The sequence below is a fragment of the Lucilia cuprina genome, chromosome 4 (assembly GCF_022045245.1).
Source record: "Lucilia cuprina isolate Lc7/37 chromosome 4, ASM2204524v1, whole genome shotgun sequence".
In the NCBI taxonomy this organism is placed as follows: Eukaryota; Metazoa; Arthropoda; class Insecta; order Diptera; family Calliphoridae; genus Lucilia; species Lucilia cuprina.
Window position 1 is genome coordinate 66,288,490 of NC_060952.1, and position 20,879 is coordinate 66,309,368.

The 20,879-nt window shown below is 29.3% G+C and overlaps 1 protein-coding gene across 4 annotated transcripts in view; it reads left to right on the top strand.

The window, feature by feature from the left end:
* The window catches only part of LOC111687082 (acetylcholine receptor subunit alpha-like), a 209,364-nt gene extending 191,850 nt beyond the window's left edge, over nucleotides 1-17,514 (top strand). For all 4 annotated transcript variants that reach the window (XM_046950732.1, XM_046950731.1, XM_046950735.1 and 1 more), the window contains one exon: nucleotides 17,114-17,514. In XM_046950732.1, coding sequence (XP_046806688.1) covers nucleotides 17,114-17,311 — 198 coding nt within the window. In that variant the 3' untranslated portion in view covers nucleotides 17,312-17,514. The remainder of the gene's footprint in view (nucleotides 1-17,113) is intronic.
* Nucleotides 17,515-20,879: the final 3,365 nt, after the last annotated feature.

Genomic DNA, 20,879 nt, shown 5'->3' on the forward strand with positions numbered 1-20,879 from the left:
TACAAATAAAATAGTTTTAAAATGTTAGAATAAAATAACTAAAAAAAATTAATCCTTGAATATCCTTATTTTCTATAATCAGTTTTTTTTAGAAAAAAAAATATATGTTATATTTACAAATACAGTAGTTTTCCGATTTAACGAACCCATATGTTGTCAGGCCTGTTCGTAAAATTGAAAAGTTCGTTATATGTGGTACTAAGTAAAACGTGGGTTTTTGGTAGGAAAATAATTAAAAATAGGTACATAAAATATTTTTTAAATGTATTTTATAAAAATTAATTCTTTTTTATAAAAATAGCACAAAACACAAAATTCCGAATCTTATATACCCACCTTCAAACCATATTGGTGTCGAATTTAATCGCTGTATTTTTAATTCTGTCATGAGCTTTAAAGTTATTTCTCGAAGTTCATCGCTATACTCGCATTTTTAAGCGAGTAATGAACATTGAAGTAATTTTCTTAAGGGGGCCTGATATGGAGGGTAAGGTTAATAACGTACTCGTATTGTTAAGCGAGTATTGAGCGTTAAAGTCATTATCTGAAGGACGGACGGACATAGCTACATCGAACTTTAATAAGAACCCAGAATGAGTTACAGTTGTGGGTATAAAAGCACCGCTTGCTACAGCTTAGATTATTTGTTATTTTGGATAAATGTCATTTTATCTTAATTTAAATAATAATATTTTTATTAGTTCGTTAAACAGAGTACAAAAAACAAGTTTTGTTCGTTATTTAAGGTAGTAAATAGGAAAAATTAGCTTGTTCGTTAAATGCGATGTTCGTAGAATTGAATGGTCGTTAAATCGGAAAACTACTGTATGGAGTTGCAGACTCCCAAATTTCATGTCTTCATCTTTATTAGTTCTTTGTAAAAAATTAAAAGTTAAGTTATATTCAAATTAAAAAAATGTTTGTCATTCCGTTTGTAATCTCTACAATATAATTTTCCGACCCTATAAAGTATATACATTTTCAATAATTCTATTAGACAAGCTTTCGAGAAGATCGCTACTTAAAATCAGCAAAATCGGTCGGTAAATAACGGAGATATGAGCAAAAATCCGAAACAACCTCTGAAAATTTCATCAAAAAATGTCATATTTTTTTTTAATGCGTTGTTAAAAAAGCAACAACAACACTGTATATTAGAAAAAGATGAACCCGTGTGTGTAGATGTATTTGGTTTTATTCAGCTGTGTATTTTTTGTATGTTTGGATGCTGTTGGCGTCATTGCGTTGTTAATTTTGTTTTTCTGTGTTTTTCGTTTTGTATATTTTTATTTCGTTCAGCGTTGTTGTTGTTCTTTTTTTTGGCTTTTGATTTAATAATAATGTAGTCGGAAAAAAATTTAAAATTTATAAAAGAAGTTTAAAATACACTATGGTGTATTTTAAACATATTCGGCACAACCGAATATAGCACTCTTACACAAAATATCTATCAATTAAACATAACCGGTGGTTGAGATAACATGCCTTAAAATATATAAAATTTTATTTCATATGATTATGACGGTTTAGTGTTTAAAACATGCTTGTTCCGAATTCTAAAATCAACTTCAGGATAATATGATAAGCGCAATATTATTATAAATATAAATTTTAATATAAACATTAATATTACGATGAAAAGCTACATAAAAAACGTTTACCTATATATCTAGACATAAATCTCTCTTCTTAATTTTATAATATATACATATTAAAGGCCTGCACAAGACAATAATAATGCGAGAAAATTTGTTAAAAAATTTCGTGTGCTTATGATGGCGCACACGATAATTTTCGCATTATTGTTGTCTTGTGCAGGCCTGTAATCGCTATTTGACTCTAGCCCACTTTCAGAAAATTAATTTTTCTTCAATATGTCGCAATTGAAATAAAATTCAACATACAGTGGACGTCCACTAGTACGAATTATATAATGTCAGGTCCTTTCGTAGTACCGAAAAATTCGTATTATTGAACAACACATTTTGTATGTTTAAATTCAAATAATACACATAAAATATTGGATTTTTTATTTTTCTTTTATTTTTCATGAAAAATTACATAACGAAACAAAATATAATAAATGAGTAATATTTCAAATAAATTTCATGTACATGAACAGGCATAAAAGGGACATATTTACGTATACGAATTGTTAACTTTGAAAGTATCGTGAGTCCAATGGTTGAAATGAGATATAGAAGGTTTTAAATTTTAAAGTTTTTAAAAATATGTGTGCCAAAGACAATTTGCATGTACATATCTGTTCTAAAATGTATTAAACATGTTCAGATTACATACAATTTTTATTAGAAACTTGAATGGAATATACCACTTTCAAAAACAATCCTCTAATTTAAAATTTTCTCTTAAAAATTTGGAATACTTAAGGGATCACATATAGTAATGCTTAAACCCATTTGAATGTGGAATCATACTACTTTCAAAATTGACAGTTTATATATACATATATAAATATCATTTTACTTATTAGAAAATCCATAATTTAACTTTGATGTTTATTACTTTGTAAAATGATGAAAATAAATAATAAAATAAATTCCAATAAAAATGCGTTATTCGTACTATCGAACAGAAAAATTGTGTCTTTATTCGTACTATAGAGTAGACAATGCAGCAATTATGCCATTCGTATTATTGGACATTCGTAATAAAGAGTATACGTACTATTGGATCACATTTGAAAGAAATTCACAACTGGTTTAGGGTATGATATGCTAGGTCCAGTCCGGCTATACTTTCCTAACTTGTTTAAATATTTATGTATATCGTGGTTTACTAATTGCACATGATATACCTTCGCCCTGTTGTATTTTTTAATGAAAACTATATAATAAACTACTTTGATAACATTATTGGAAGTAAAAGGTATTTTTAAAAGATATATAGAATTTAGAATAACTATAGAGTTCGGAATAATTGTGTTATATTAAAAAGAAAAATATACTTTCGCAGAAGGTAGTTTTAACATTAAAGGATAAAAATGCAAGATATCCTTAATCGATTTTTATACTTTCATATTCTTCAAAGTTTCCAATTTTTTAACTTTTTATCATATAGATAAAGAAATTCGGTTCCACAATATCAAATTTCTAATTTTTCTACATAATATTTTAACATAAAAAAGACTTTGAAATTTTCAGAGGGGAAAATTTTAATTAATTTATTAATTAGTTTATTGCGATATTTAAAAAAATATTATAAAAATTAAACAAATGGAGCTATGAAGACCAAATTTATTATGAATATTTTTTGTTGAACAATATTGTATAAAATTTCAAGGATAATAAAGGATAAACTTTTATAAGGATATTTTTTACATCTTTTTATTCTTAAAAAATAAAACAAAATACGAGATAAAAGTTTGTTTGATACCCATATTGTTATAATAGGGTGGCTAAAAATATTTTTTAAAAATTTGTAAAAAAATGTATATACCTCAAATTGTAAAGTCCTTTAAAAAGGACAAACGATCAGAAAATAAAAAACTGAGTCCCAGTTATACCATATAAATTATGTGCTTTCGTATGTATATGGTTTGGTTCGTGTGTGAAAAATGGTGTTGGACGGTGTAATAGGAAAAAAGTTATCTGAAACAAAAATGTCGTAAGTTTGATTACCTAAATCCATAGGATGTATGAAAAAGGAGATATTCAAAAATTAATATTTTGACCTATGACCTCCAATATTTCAATTATATATGACATAATTTAGATATTATTCACCATCATACTTATAACTATAATTTGATGGTCGGCATTAATTTTTACTTTATTCGGTATTAAAACCTCAATTTACTATACTATAAATGTGTTAAAATGTATAAAAAGCACTCATTTCCTTTGGAAATTTTAAATGTAGCTAAATAAAAACTCCTATAATTTTTAAACCTATTGAGATCCCATTCCAATATTTTTACATAGCAATGACAATAAGTTTGTCTATTTGTCATACAAAATTTAAGAAAAATAAAATATCCTTTTTTAGGATATTCAAGGATAAAGTACATTTTCCACTATATGGTCCCTGCGCCAGGACTTCATGTAATTTTAATGAAATGCCAAAAACGAGCAAACGAAACATCATTTGTTAAAATCGCATAACTGGTTCCAAAATTATTCAGTCATTAACAATTCTAATTTTGAACAAAAGTACTCGAGATGCCACAATTTAGTTTTTTGTATATCCCTTTCTTGATCATAATTTTTCATATATTTTCTTTTCATTTTTAGTACAAAAATGTAACCAAAGTTCTGTTGAAAAGTAGAACATAATCGAAAGAATTGGTTGCTAGCATTGTGAATTCGTATTTTGAGGATCTAATTTATACTCCATAGAAACCGCATTAAGAAGTAAAATATATGTCCTGATTTAAAAAAAATCTAAAAGGACATTCATACCTGGAAGTCAAGTAAAATTTAAGCTCTGCGAAATTAATTAAAATATTTGTTTTTTGGGAGTTACATTTGTCACAACCCGATTTAAATTTTTTCACAAATTGGAAACTTTACTACGACAAATCCGCTTTTCTGATATTCAAGGAGATTATTTGCTTTTTATAAAATTTTATATTGTAAAATTTAATGGAAAACTATTAAATAATTCTCCAAACTCTATAAACATCTGTTCAGATGACTCCGAAAGGCTGTAAAGGTATTTACATACAAACATAATCATAAATATTTGTTTATACAGTGGTGCCAACCTTTGTGTGCGGGAATAAATAAGTCAGCTGTTGAATTACGATTTATCTGTTTTGAGCAGAGTTGTATTATTTAACCCTACGACAACATGTCATTGCTTGGTTCAAAACGTCCTCGCGATAATTGTGCCAATAATGATCCTGATACACCAAGGTCATCATGTTACGGTGGTGAAACTAACCGTTTAATAAGATTGTTTGATCAGAAACTCTCAACCCAGACAAAGGAGTTAACTGATATTTTAAATGAAAAATTTACTGTTAAAATCGATGAATGTGAAAGTAGAATTGTTGCTGAGATTAAGAAACTAAATGAACGCGTTGATGTAATTGAAGCCAGAGTTTCCCAACTGGAATCTCACATAACCGGTATTAATGTTCTGAGGGATGAAGTGATTAACTTAAAGAAAATAATCGCTAAACAGGAAAATCTTGCAGTTGCGTGCAACTTACGATTACATGGTATACCCCAAGAGCCGAATCAGGATATCCAAGGTGTTTATAATAAGATATGTGATACAATTGGAATCGTTCCTCCAGTTATCAAGAATATTTACAGAGTTGGAAATAAAAATAATAATAATGGAAAATCGCTAAAATTTGATCCACCGATAGCAATTAAATTAACTTGCCACAATGACAAAAATAATATCTTGAGAAATATCGCATTATTTAAAAGGGAAACTAACGATCTTTTACGTCTAAAACATGCTGGTATTGACTCGGATGCCCCAATTTATATGAACGAGCTGCTTACTCAGTTCAATCATTGAATTTTAAAGTCTGAAATTACTTATAAAAGGAAAAAGTTAATTTATGCAGTTTTCACAATACGTGGACTTGTTTATGTTAAAACATCTAAAAAAGGATCTGCCTTATGTGTTGAATCGTTACAGGATTTGGAAAAGTTATGCCAACAAGATAGTCGCAATATGGATAATTTATCTTTTCACAATTCTTAGGAAAATTGGATTAAATGTATTATTCTTACTTATCATATATTTATATTATTTCTCAATTATTTATATTTATTTACTTTTTCAACGGTCTTTGTTTAATATTATAACTAACGAACTTTTTTGTAATGCTCATTCAGTTATAACTTTTTTTCTTATAATGATAACGGATAATAATTTAGTTACTGGTAGTTCCATAACTAATACTAAGGCCTTGCTTAACATTTTCTGTAAACAAGCGATGGGTTTGAAGATTTGTCACTTCAATGCACAAAGTTTGGGTAAGAAAATAGATGAACTTCGTGAAATCTTTTCAAACATGGATGTAGATATAATTTGTATCTCCAAAACGTGGTTTAGGAGTGATATTGGTGATATTAATTATTTTTTGAGAGGATATCGGATATTAAGAAAAGATAGGCCTAGCCACGCAGGAGGCATCGCAATGTATGTTAAGAATTCAATTAAATGCTCTATTTTGGAGTTTTCCCATGACACTGGAAGGTCAGAATGTATCTTCGTTGAAGCTGGTGGTACAAGTAAAATACTTATTGGTACTATTTATAGACCTGATAAGGATGTAGATATTAATCCATTGGTTTCTTTACTTGAGGAATTGTCTACTAAATATTCTGATGTGATTCTAACTGGCGATTTTAATAACAATCTACTCAATGATGAACCTCTAACGCCTTCGTTAATTAGCCTTGGACTTTATCCAGTGAATACTACAGCTCCAACTCATTTTACTATGAATAATTCTACATTAATTAATTTAATATTTGTGAGTGATTTGAGGAAAAAACTTTTTTATGACCAGATGTCAGTTCCAAATTTTTCTAAACTTGATTTAATATTCTTAATCTATGACTTTCAAATTAATTGTAAGATTAAATCGACTACTTTTACATACAGGGATTTTAAAATTATTGACTATTCTTCATTACTGCAAAGGATGCATGAAATTGACTGGAATCGTATATATTATATGGTTGATGTTAACGATCAAGTAAATTATATTGAAAATAACGTTAACCAGTTGTATAATGATTATGTTCCACTAAAACGGAAGCGTATTAAGAATAGTTGTAATCCGTGGTTTAATCATGACATTGAAAGCCATATAAAACGAAGAAATTTAATTTTTGAAAGATGGAAGAGATACAGAACACAGAATTTACATGATCAATTTAAATTATTAAAAAAGGAGACAAGTAAACTTATTCTCTGTGCAAAAAACAATACTACATTAATAAATTTTCGTCAAACTGTGATAGAAGTAAATGAAATTTACTGAAGGAAATCGGTGTGGCTAAATATAAAAATGATGATAAACCATGTGATGTAAATGTTGATGGGCTAAACAGTCGGTTTGCAAGTATATCGCAATCTACACAGAACAATAGATCGATATTCAATGATAACCTATCTTATAATCCAAAATTTTCTTTTCATTGTATAACAATTATGGACGCATTACGTAGTTTCCAATCAATAAAATCTAATGCCGTTGGCTGGGATTCTATTGATCCACGATTTTTTAAAATTATACTACCCTTGATAATACTTTTTGTAACACACTTGTTTAATAAAATACTTATGTCTTCTATTTTCCATGTAAACTGGAAAAAGGCGAAGATTATACCCATACCAAAAGCATTTAAGGTAATAGTACAGGAGCAAATGTTGTCATATTTTCAGGATCATGTTCTAATTAGTGAACAACAATCAGGTTTTAGAAAAAATAGGAGTTGTATCACAGCATTAATAGACGTTACTGAAAAAATCAGATCTGCAGTAGATTCTGGTAACACTGTGTTGCTTACTCTATTAGACCATACAAAGGCATTTGATCTGGTTGATCACAGTATTCTATTATACAAACTTAAATACTTTTTTAGTTTCTCAACTACAAGCGTTTCTCAAATATCTTCTTATCTCAGATCGCTTACATGGGACAGTCATTTAAATCAAATTGTGGGAAAATTTTATGGAATTTTGAGAAAATTGTGGTTGACACAAAAATTTTTACCAGTTGACACAAGGTTACTTGTTGCCAAGACCATTATTATGCCACATATTATGTATGGCATAGAGCTTCTCTGTTGTCATGACTCCATTACGAATAGACGTCTGAATACTATGTTAACAATATAACAATATATGTATATGGTCTTAGACGATATGATCACATATCTTCACATAGTTTCGAATTATATAAATTAAAATTCGATGATCTCCTTCATAAAATAATTTTCTCTGGCCAACCCTTAAACTTGTACAAAAAACTGAAATTTGCAAGATCTCAGCGGAATAACTCAATTATACAAATAAAGCATAGAACCTTATTATCGGAAAGACAATTTTTTATCAATGCAATTAGTTTATGGAACTCCTTACCAGCTTGGCTTCAACGAATGAGCAATATATTAAAGTTTAAAAATTCGTTAAAACTATTTTTAAATTCACGATAATTGTTATCCTTTTATTTATTATTATTTTTATACCCACCATCAAAAAATATGGTGGGTATAAAAATAAAAATAAAAAAAAGATCGAAATATTGCTCTAAGACCCCATAAAGTATATATATTCTGGGACCTCGTAAGATTATAAGACGATCTAGCCATGTCCGTCCGTCTGTCTGTTGTTGGCACGATAGCGTCCACAAAATAAGAGATATTGAGATGAAATTTTCCCAAAATATATTTTATTGATCAGAAATGTTTGGTATTGAAAATGGGCAAAATCGGTCAACGATTTCACATAGCCCCCATACAAATGTACCCCCCGGAATATTGTACAAATAGCTTCAAATATTCACAAATTCGTTGTTTATGAAGCAAATACCACAAAATTTCGCATATGTCAGTTTTTTTACATCTGCATAATAATTCTGCATTATGGCGGACATAGGACCATAATTGGCCCTACCCCCCATATAAGGTCTCCTTTAGAAAATGACTAAATAGCTGATTACTGGCTTAAAGATGGGAATATAGCGATGAAATTTGACACACATAAGTTTCATGCAAGCCAATATCTCCCAACCAAATTTTATGCATATCGGTCCATAATTGACCCTACCCCCAAATAACGTCCCCTTCAGAAAATGACTTTTACGCTCATTCCTCGCTTAAAAATACAAGTATAGCAATGAAATTTGACATTAGAAAGTTTCTTACTAGATAAAACCTCTTTATGAAATTTTATGTGGATCAGTCCATAATTGACCCTACCCCCATATAACGTCCCCTTCAGAAAATGACTTTAACGCTCATTACTCTCTTAAAATTACAAGTATAGCGATGAAATTTGACGTAAGTAAGTTCCTTACTAGCCAAAACCTCTCCACTAAATTTTATGTGGATCGGTCCATAATTGACCCTACCCCCCATATAAGGTCCCCTTCAGAAAATTACTTTAACGCTCATTACTCGCTTAAAAATACAAGCATAGCGATGAAATTTGACATAAGTAAGTTTCTTACTAGCCAAAACCTCTTTATGAAATTTTATGTGGATCGGTCCATAATTGACCCTACCCCCCATATAAGGTCCCCTTCAGAAAATGACTTTAATGCTCATTACTGGCTTAAACAAATTTGATATAAGTAAGTGTCTTACCAGTCAAAAAATCTTTATGAAATTTTATGTGGATCGGTCCATAATTGACCCTACCCCTCATATAAAGTCCCTCCATATAATTACTATAACGCTCATTACTAGCTTAAAAATACGACTATAGCGATAAAATTTAACAGAAGTAAGTTTTATACTAGCCAAAATCTCTTTACCAAATTTCCCAGAAAAATGTTTTATACTAAGCAATATCTCTTTACCAAATTTTATGTGGGTCGGTCCATAGTTGATCCTACCCCCCATAAAATTTCTTTAATGCTCATTACTACCTACCAACATAAGGTCCCTATCAGAAAAATACTTTAAGGCCCATTACTGGATTAAAAATACGAGTATAGTAATAAAATTCGACTCAATTAAGTTCCTTGCTAGTCAAAAACTCTTAACTTAATTTTATGAGGATCGAGCCTTAATTGACCTACCCCCATATAATGTCCCCATCAAAAAATCATCTCTATCAATTTTAATGAGGATCAGTCCATAATGACACCACGCCATTTAAATTCCGCCCCAGAAAATAACGCGAAAAATACGAATACCGCAATGCAACTCGACATAAAACAATTTTAATTTAAAATCTCTCTACCATATTTTAAGACTTTAATGCTCCTTAATGGCTTCAAAATACAAGTAGATCGATGGAATTTTAAACAAATAAGGAACTGAAATCTTCAACAGACTTTAGTCCATATATGTATAAATAACCCTACTCCCTATAAAAATTAGCACTGTCAATAGTAAAACACCCATTAATGGACATCTTTCAAATGTTACCCTGATGTTTTCATTAATATAGATATATAATAATAAAATATTCAAAATATCAAAGTTCATTTATATGGCATTGATTTGATGGTGGGTATAAAAGATTCGGCATAGCCGAATATAACACTCTTACTTGTTTATATTTTTTGTGATTTTTTTTGTAATTGATATGTTCTTTTTTGTCTTGTGTTTTTTATTTTAATATATTATTATGATCAATTTATTATTTCCATTCTAATCATGTTTATGTAATACTCTAAGTTTAATGACTGATAATTTAAATGATTAAGATTTAATTCTTGTATTATCAGGATACTATTAATAAATAAATAAATAAATAAATAAATAAATAAAAATTTAAAAAAGCAGTTTTTGGCCGATTTATTTTGGAATGACACTGTACTCATAAATAAATACAAATTCGATAGTCTGGTATTTGTTTTTGAAAATAATATTTTTGTCCTTTACTTTTCTTTTTTCTCAAAAAAAAAAAAAAAATTAAAAATAAAAAAACAGATTCGTGTTCTACTCGGATTCACCTTTTAGAAAAATATTATAGATATTTGTTTTGGTCGCATATTGTAATAATTGTTAAAAATGAAATCCATACAATTTTGAATTTAATTTAATTATTTCGGAACATTATTTTGTACTAATTTCTTAATAAATGAATTAAAGTTGTAATTTAATGTTTCTATATAAAAATCTAATTATTCGTAAAACTGTTAAAATAATGAGCGCATTAATAAAGGCAGTTTTAACAGTATTGTGTAATGCTACGAAATGTTGTGTAAATTTGCTCAACGCTGTTTATAGGTTAAACTTAAATAAAATACGTAAAACAATAATACCAATGTTATCTTTATTGTATTTAAAAATTTGCTTATGCTGTTCCACAGCATTTATAAACATATTTTTAATTATTTAAATCATATCGAAATTGCCGTCAAAATATTTTTTGTACACTACCGAATCTAATATATCAATACCGAAATAAGGTAAAATTCCGATAACGCTAAAATACCAATACCGAAATAAGTAAAATACTGAAAACGCTAAAATATCAATACCGAAATAAGCCAAAATACGATAACGCTAAAATATCAATACCGAAATAAATCAAAATACAGATACCGCTACCTCATCTCCGTTTCGAAACGGTTGCCAATCTTGGAAAATAACTTTAATTAAATAATTACCTCGTTCAGAAAAATAGTTTTTGTATAATTTTGTATTGAGAATAGGAACTATAACTTCGTTTATTGTTAATGTTAAGATTCAACTATGTATGTTATAAGTGATTAAAGGTACGAAAAACGGTTTTTTACCCGTATCTCGGGATTTTGGAGATGTTTGGCTAATTTCAAAAATTGATTCATGTTCTTTTCGGATCCACCTTTCAGCAAAATAGTATCATTTGCCAGGTATTAATTTTTGTCGCATAGTTTAATATGAGTTCTTGTTTTTCCTTCAACTTAATTTTAACAATTTTTACAGAAGTCAATATAGGAATGTCCCTTGGGTCTTGAACAGTTTCCAAATTTGCTTTAACCTGCTATTTTTGAAAGATGTTTATGAGTATTTGTATGAAGCTGCAGCATCTTGGCAATTGAACAATGCAATTGCTTATTTATTATCCATTTTATTAATATTTCAGCTCGTAAGTTAGTACAGCACATCATTAAGTCTAAAGGATATTTTAGTTCCAAATTATTCAATGAAGAGTGTAATTCGATTTAAAGCAATGCCTAAATATTAAACGGGATACACCCGTTCCTAAAATCAAGTCCGCTAATTTAATACACAAATGTTTTGTATTCAATTAATATAGGAGGTACCATCAAAGTCCGCCCATTTCTCTCCCAAATATTTATGTGGATGTTAAAGTTCTTCGTGCAAAATTTTAAGATAATTCCAATAGTTTCCCAGATAAACGAATTTTAGTATGTAATTTCTAATTGTGCCACTCCCCATCAGTTCGACGGGATAGTCCCAAACTAACCACTTAACATACCACTTATGTTGGCCTCTAGCCACCCGACTACCTAGGTGACCAACCATTTTAAAATGGGCTTGTCCTACGAGGAAGCCAATTGTCACTCTACAGTCTACAAGAGATAGTCAAAAGTAGTCAGTGTATGGTAATCTCCAAATTAGTTTTTGAGCGCTAGTAATTTTTACTAATAAATTTACTAGCTATTGACGTTCCCTATGGGAAAAATATGCATCTTTGATACATACAAACACATATTCATTTTTAAGAATTGTGGTTTTTGGTATTTCAAGTTTCGCATCCCTTGTCATAACTGCTTCAAATATAACTTTTTACAAAGTAAATTTCGAGGTAATATTTGTATGCCCATTTACTGGGAAAGAAATTATATAACAAATTTATCAAATTATATAAAAAAGTTTAACAACAAGGGACGGACAATGATTCATTATCCGTCCGTCCTTTGTGGATTTTTAAAATTGTCTAAATATAAATTTATTATGGAAATTACAAACTTTTAGCAAAAAGAAAGAAATTGTAATCTGAGATCCAAAAAAGTACCCTCTAAAATATTTTTGATACCGAAACAAAATCTCTTTTTTATCTCTGATCCATTCTGTTCACCTTTGTAAAGAAAAATAGAATAGAAAAATATAAATCATAGAAAAGACTGACAAAAGTAATAAGTTTAAGAATATTGTATTTTACCAGTGTGAAATATGCACATTTTGGATTTCTTAAGCATATCCTCTAAGCGAGGAATCCCTCTAAGCGTGGCACCATTTTTGCCGCGCTTAGAGGGATTTTTTTTCTATTCTATTTTTCTTTACAAAGGTGAACAGAATGGATCAGTGGGGTCTCCCTGCACAAAACTTGGCATTAACTAAACGACAGTATTTTGGTGAAAATTATGGGTATCGATGGATAGAGGAAGAAAGTCCTCTAGAATTAAAAAAGAAAAAGTTGCACTTAATGCAATTCTTTTGCATAATTTTCAAAACAAAATTTTCCAAAATGTTATTTAAGAAATATTTTTATTACATTTACAAATATCCCAATTACTTTGGCGAAAGATTAAATTTAATGCATCTTCTGGAAGATTTCTGGATTTTTTTTTAGGGAAAGTTCTTTTTACAGTTATAAAGTTCTATTTCAATAAAAAATTGAAAATATATTCCATATTTTGTATTCGTCTGCATTTACTGGAATTCTGTTCTCTGTTTTTTCGAATAGTTTGTTCGTGGCTTCTTGAGCTTCTTCCGACATATCTGCTACGCTTAATTTTGATTTTTGTACAACTTTGCTGCTGTGAATTAAAAGGATTATGCTGTGAATAGTGAACTTTAATATTTACATAGTAAAGATTTATAGTTTGAATTATACGAATAGTAGTTTTATTTTCTATATTTTGTCACTAAAAATCGCTAACATGATAATATGTGGTTTACATACCGGTGTACTAGTCTTTCCGTCTAATAATTTTGCAAAGCTTATTTACAAGAATGTAAGACAAATAATGCATCAATCAATAGCACGTTCAGCCATTATTTTACTAGTTTCTATTATTTTACTTATTACTTAAATCAATTCATTTCGCATTCAATAATTATATTTTAAATAAAATATAAATATTTTCATAGCATGGAGTGTTAAAAAAGAGAGCGTAAATGCCGCAAAAAGAGTCCAAATTGTACCATTTCACTTTTAAAAATTTAAAAAAAAAAACATAAATATCTATAAAAAATTGCATTTTAAGAAGTCGTTAATAATTAAGTCTCTGGCTGTAAAGATGATTTAAAATAACACCTTTTCATACATAACAATGGTATATTTGGTATCGAAAAAGAAAATTTAAAGAAATTTTATATTAAAGCTGTGTGCCAAACGGTAGCAAAGTTCTATGGTAAAATAAAATTTTCTTATGGTGGTAAATATTATCACTTTTGCTGTGCCAAACGAAATCTTTTTGGATTAGATGAAATTTTGACAATTGTTACTTCTTTCACAAGAAAATCTGCATTTATTTGAATAAAAGAAACACTTTTATTGTTTTTTATTATTAAAATTGTATTATTAAAATGTATTATAAACTAAAATTATAATTTTTTTTTTTTGATTTTCATTTTTTTTTTCATATGTCAAAAATTTATGTAGCTCCATGAGCTAGTAAAATTTTATTCACCTCATATCTATCAAAAATTTTCATTTTCAAACAAAATGTTACCGATTGGCACACACTCTAAATGGTAGATTCATACAAAAAATGTTATGGTATACTTGATACTGTTTTATCGAAGTTTTTATAGTAATACATCGATAAAAATTACGAAAAAACGAAGGTGAAAGGTATAAAAATGAGAATTTTCAATATTGCTGAAAGGTCCGCTACCAAATCATAAACTGTATAATCTTATGTATATTATTGCACTCCAAAAAAAGGTCCGAATTTTGGCCATCCTCTACTATAATTGTTCTTTGGTTTTTAAACTATGTCATACTAAAATAGAAAGCGTGTGCTACAAGTTCAGCATGGGCGCGATGTAGGTGAGGCACTAGGGTTGTCGAAATAGTGAAATGCTGTATTTTAACGTCAAATGAAAGACTGTAAAAAATATTCAATTAATTTGAGTGTAAGAGTCCCCGCATCGCCGCCAAAGTTTGTATGTAAATGCATTTACATGGGAGAAAATGACACTTTTTGTCTATAAAATTGTCCTTAAAATGATAGAAAAACTCAAAATGGGTAATGCATCAAAATCATTTTAATTTTTCTTCGATTCATCAGAAAAATGTTCATTGTATAAAATTTTGGTCGCCTTCTGTCGAATTCATCCTAGTCAGTTCGAAATATAGGTAAAAAAAAGTTTTTTTAATTTAATACGGCTTTGAACAACCTTCTGCAGTTCATCTCTTTCACAGCCAATAAGCCTGATGATTGAAAGTGGTCTATAATTTCCTAAATTATAGTGTGATAAATATTAATATTTTTAGAAATAAGTGTCACTGATTGACATTTAATTAAATAATCCATATTTTTTCTTTTAATCGCAAAAAAATACTTTTTTGAATTTTAAGTTGAAGGAAAGTGCATTCCAAAGGCGAATGATCAAAAATTACTGTAAAAGTGCACTCCATTTTACGTAAGATTGCTCTTAAAATGTCGACAACAGATAACAGTAAATCAGAGTAGGCGTTTTTTGCACTCGTGAATACAATTTTATTTATTTCTCTCGTTTTACAACTCAGTTTCACGAGATTTATTTTTTTAAACTCTTCATTTTTTATGCTCACTTCATGAGCGATATTTATATATATTATTTTTTTAATTTCTCTCACAAGAGATATCAAAATGAATAGAATTTGAATAAAACTCGCACACAGAAAATGTGTGCAAGAAAACAGAAAATGTGTGCAAGAAAACCGGTTTAAGAAGGATGTATGTACGTACATATGTATGTGAAAGATGGATGTGTGTGCGGAGAAAAAGGTTTTATGGCGACAAACAAATGTTTTAAAAAATAAAAATGTTTATTTGTAAAACAAAAACTTGCATATATTTCTAAGCATTTTATTTGGGTTAAACCCTAATTTATAAATATTTAATAAAGATATTTATGTGTTATTGTAGGAATTTTGTATGGAAACGGGGATAATTGTATTAGTACGGAGATAATTAAATAGCTGTCAAAGTATTGATATTATTATTATTATTATTCAAATACTCTAAAATATTTTATTACATTACATATTTATTTTAAATATGACCATGCAATTATAATGCTAATATTAAAATGCCCTTTTAACAAATAAATAATTAAATCCAAAAAATGTAAAAAACCCAATTTAAATAACTGGAATTCCAAAAAAATCAAAATATTATTGACCTGAAAATTTTTATGAAAAAAAAAATAAATTGCATCAACAAATGTTTTTTAATACAAAAACCTAATTGACACATCGTATATCCTATTTCTTACTTCAATTACAATAACAATTGATATTTCTATTTGCACACGTGCCCAAAGATCGTAAAAAGCCATAAAATCATAATGAAATTTCTGGAAATTTACCACATTTTAAAAATTTACGAACATCTACAGGCAAACATAACTCTTTAAAGTTTACACACGCACACACATAAATGCACATGTATGCTTACACACTCACACATAAAAAAGTTAATTTTCATTTTCTTAAGATTTACAATATTATAAAACTCATGAAATACTCTTTTGTATTCGTCTCATGAAAGAAATTTATTTTTCGCTCTTTAAATTTAAATATCACTCGTGAGATTAATTTTTAAAAGTCACGAGAAAAAATATAAATTCACAAGAAAGTAAACAATTTATTTCGCTCGAATTAATATCACTCGAGAGAGAAATCAATTTGAACGCTCTTCCTACTCTGGTCATAACAATGTTGTTGGTATTTTCTATGCAAAATCTCTATACAACTCATACGACAATTTTTCATATGTTTTTCGAATGTTGTAAGAAGTTTTAGTGTTGCCAATTGTTTATTTCAACATATAAACAAAAATTTAAACGATTTTAGCATAAAAAACGATAAAGTGGTAACACCGAAATCAAAAACAAACAGCTGTTAACAAAAAAAAAAAAAACTAAAATTTTATTAAAAACAGTTTATTTATTAGTTTAAAATGTGGAATAAAGAAAATAAAAGAATTGAAAATTCAAAGAAATTAATTTGCTTTATTTCGCATGTTTAATAAATTTAATATTTTTTGATTTTTTTATCTTTTGACATTGTTATGTGTATTTGTTTTGATTGTTTTTTTTTTCATTGAGAACAAAAACTTATGACTTGCTGCAAAGATCTGTTCACAATCACTGTTACTTTAGTAGGTACAATATACAACTTGATTGTGAATTAAACAAATGTATTTAAGTTTTAAACAACATTTTTTTCTTTGTTTTTATAATTTCTAGACTATATTCCTTAAAAACTAAATATTAAATTCATATTTTCATTGATATGAAATTGTTGAATAATTTTCATTTCTTTATTACAGGTCAAAGAAGATTGGAAATATGTGGCTATGGTGCTGGATCGGCTATTTTTATGGATTTTTACATTGGCTGTATTAGCAGGAACAGCTGGTATAATTCTTCAAGCACCAACACTATATGATGATCGTATTCCAATAATAGAACAAAAAGACATAGATTTTTCTGGAACTTCAGCTGGTCGATGTCGGCCTCCACAATAGCAGTCGCCCAAGCAGTCTTTATACGTTTACTAAGTCAAAACATCACTTAAAACTAACTAAGAAACGATGAATAATTTTCAGTAAAACTCGATTATAACGAATTCATATTAATATTTTGACGTTTTAGTATACATAGCTGCCAGAAATGTTGTTATTACAATTCGTTAGGTAAAATTCACAATGTTCTTATAATTTTCTACGAATTTACTATTTTTATAATTAAAAACCGAATGTTTTATTAAAGAAAAAATTAATGTCAAAGTGGGTGTTTGCAAAAAATCTGATCCGAAATCTGGAATCTGAGAAATTTATTTTCTGGCAAAATACTAGTATAAAGAACCATTTTCACTTATCACGTAATTCATTACAACCCATTTTTAATCTATTAATAATAAAATGAAAACCGTTCTAAATTAATACATATATACAGCTTTGTTCAAAAAAATTGGAGTGAGACAGAAAAATAATTTTTCAGCTTAATTTAAAAAGGAAAGATTTAAAGAAATCAAATATTTTTCACGATATTTATTTGATAAGTGTTTAAGATACAAAAAAAATGTCATTTTGTAAATAGGTTCATTAGTTTTTTTGGTATTAACTTTTTACCAAATCCATATCCGATTACGATTGTTCAAAAAAATAGGAGTACCGTATATTATCTTACCTAAGTTAGATTAATTTCCTTTATTCGTAGTAAATATTTAAAATATGATATAAAACTGTTATATTTAGATGATTTTGAGGTCAGTTTAAAATTATTTCCTTTAAAATCCTAAAAGAAAATGTCAGAATTGACGAAAATGACATCTGTTCAAATATCTTGAAAATTATAAAAATATCGCGAACAAAACATGAAAATTCTCATGGTAATCTCTCTCATAAAAAATAAATATTTCATTCAAAAATTATAACAGCTTCACATAAGAGCTTATCATTTTTTTAAAATTAATCCCAATAGGGCGCCCCAAACTAGTGAAACTTAGCCAAATCGTAGTTATTAAACATCGTGATCAATATTCAGTTCGTTCAGATTAATTTATAAACAAATCTTTTTAAACAAAATTTATTTCAGACCATAAAGCATATAGTGAAACCCATTACGTTTGTCAAGTAACACATTTAGAGGTGGTTTCATAAATGGAAGAATTTTTAATGCATGAATACGACAACAAATTATATTTTCAAGGAAGTTGTATAATAGGAATGATTCATGATGGGTCTAATAAATTGTAAAATGGTATCGTACCCCAAATGTTGTAGGTACACATATTAGTCCAAGATATGCTCTCGTATTCCCAATAAACAAATTTAATAAAATGGCGGTGTTGTCGTATAAAAATATTTTTTATTCTAAATTGGTGGAAGCTCGTTCCATAGAAAGTAGGCCATTACATGGTTGTCGACTTACTGATTCTAAAGCAAAGCGTTAAAAGACCTCGCGTATAACATCTTTTAAGGCTTTCTGAATAAATTACTGTATATTTGTTGATAATCGGCTACGACATGTGTCATCAAGCCCCTCAAAACCGTTGTCGGAAGGACATCAAGTTCCGGAGGTTCATATACCCAAATTCCAAATTAAATAAAATTATATATATATATATATATATATATATATATATATATATATATATATATATATATATATATATATATATATATATATATATATATATATATTATATATATATATATATATATATATATATATATATATATATATATATATATATATAAATATATAAATTGCTTCAACATTTAAAATTTCACAGGTCCCTTTGTGATACCTGTAAAGATAGTAAAATATAAATATAAAAGAAAGAGAGTAGAGGGTAGTAGAAGATAGTTTTGGATTAAGTCATAGAAGAGAAATTGAAGTGGAGGAGAAGATTGAGAGGTCTGTCCTTGTGGACTGGTGAGTGTCTTAATTATGGCTAGGTGGTCCTAAAACCAGTTATTGTGCCTTATGAAGGCATTTATATTATCCAGTCCTAGACTGGATAGTTCTGACAAATCATCAAAATATACGGTTCGAGTATCGCTTCGTCTTGAAAACTTCTACAGAAGTCGTTGTGGGGAATTCCAAGTCTTCTTGCATGGTTTCCCAAAAAGATATGCCCCGTAATGACAGTAAGCAGGTTGCTGATATGAGGGCGGTTTAGTTGCAGAAGATATGACGTGCGTTTACTGTCCAAATTTGGCCATATCTTCCTGGTATTGATACAAGTTGGTTCATTTCGCCATCGTGTCTGAGAAATTTCCTAGAACTTTCCCTCTATTATGGTCTTGCAAGCTTTTATCGGTATTCCGCAAAATATGTCTATGTCCCTGTCGGACATTGAGGCTCCAAGTTTCGCTAACTCATCAGCGATATAGTTGCCAGTCAAATCCCCGTGTCCCCGTACCCATTTGAGCACGATTTTTGAATGTCTCGCCATTCCGGAATGTCTCCAGCCCGGCATTCCTGGACTAGTTTAGATGTAGTATATACACCAATCAGGGATTTGATAGCAGCTTGGCTATCGGTACAAATTTGAATACCTCTGTTTGATATTCTGTAGTACCAAAGCCAATTTGCTGCCCTTTTTATGGCTGATAGTTCAGCCTGTAGTGGACTACAATTATTCTGTATCCTAAAGCTTATTTTGGTTCCAAATTCAGGGATGAAAATACCACCTCCCACTCGTTCCTCTTTTTTAGAACCATCTGTATATACTAGGAGGGTTCTTGGGGATCTAATCTCCTCCAGTGAAGAGTTTTCTGATATTGTGTATCCGAAGTCCCTGTGGAGGAAAGGTTTGGGTGTGCAGTAATCAATATTGTCCGGGAGGAAAGATGTTTCCTCGATAATGGCCGCATGGCAGTATGGCCTGTGTGTCCACGCATTTATGGCAACGAGTCTGAGGGCAGTGATGAGTGCCTGTTTTCTGGCTATCAGATCCGTTGGGATCCAATTAAGCATTGCGAATAGAGATTTAGTGGAAGTTGTTCTCAGTGCTCCTGTTATAATGATTGCTATCCTTCTTAGTACCTTATCAGACAACAGCCCCGTAAAAGAGAATAGGTTTAATAACCGCTTCATGGATCCAATGTACCAGTTTGGTATTTAGTCCCCATCTTTTGCCTATGGCCTTCTTGCAAATGTACATTGCCATTAAGGCTTTATTTACCCTGGCTGTGATGTTCTCTTTCCATGATAGTTTACTATCAAGTATCACCCCTAGGTATTTCGCACTGTTCGAAAGTGAGAGTACGACTCCGTTTAGTCGTGGTAGGGTAAAATTTCCGATCTTGTATTTCCTGGTGTACAGTGATAAGTGCCTGTTTTCTGGCTATCAGATCCGTTGGGATCCAATTAAGTATTGCTAATAGAGATTTAGTGGAAGTTGTTCTCAGTGCTCCTGTTATAATGATTGCTATCCTTCTTAGTACCTTATCAGACAACAGCCCCGTAAAAGAGAATAGGTTTAATAACCGCTTCATGGATCCAATGTACAAGTTTGGTATTAAGTCCCCATCTTTTGCCTATGGCCTTCTTGCAAATGTACATTGCCATTAAGGCTTTATT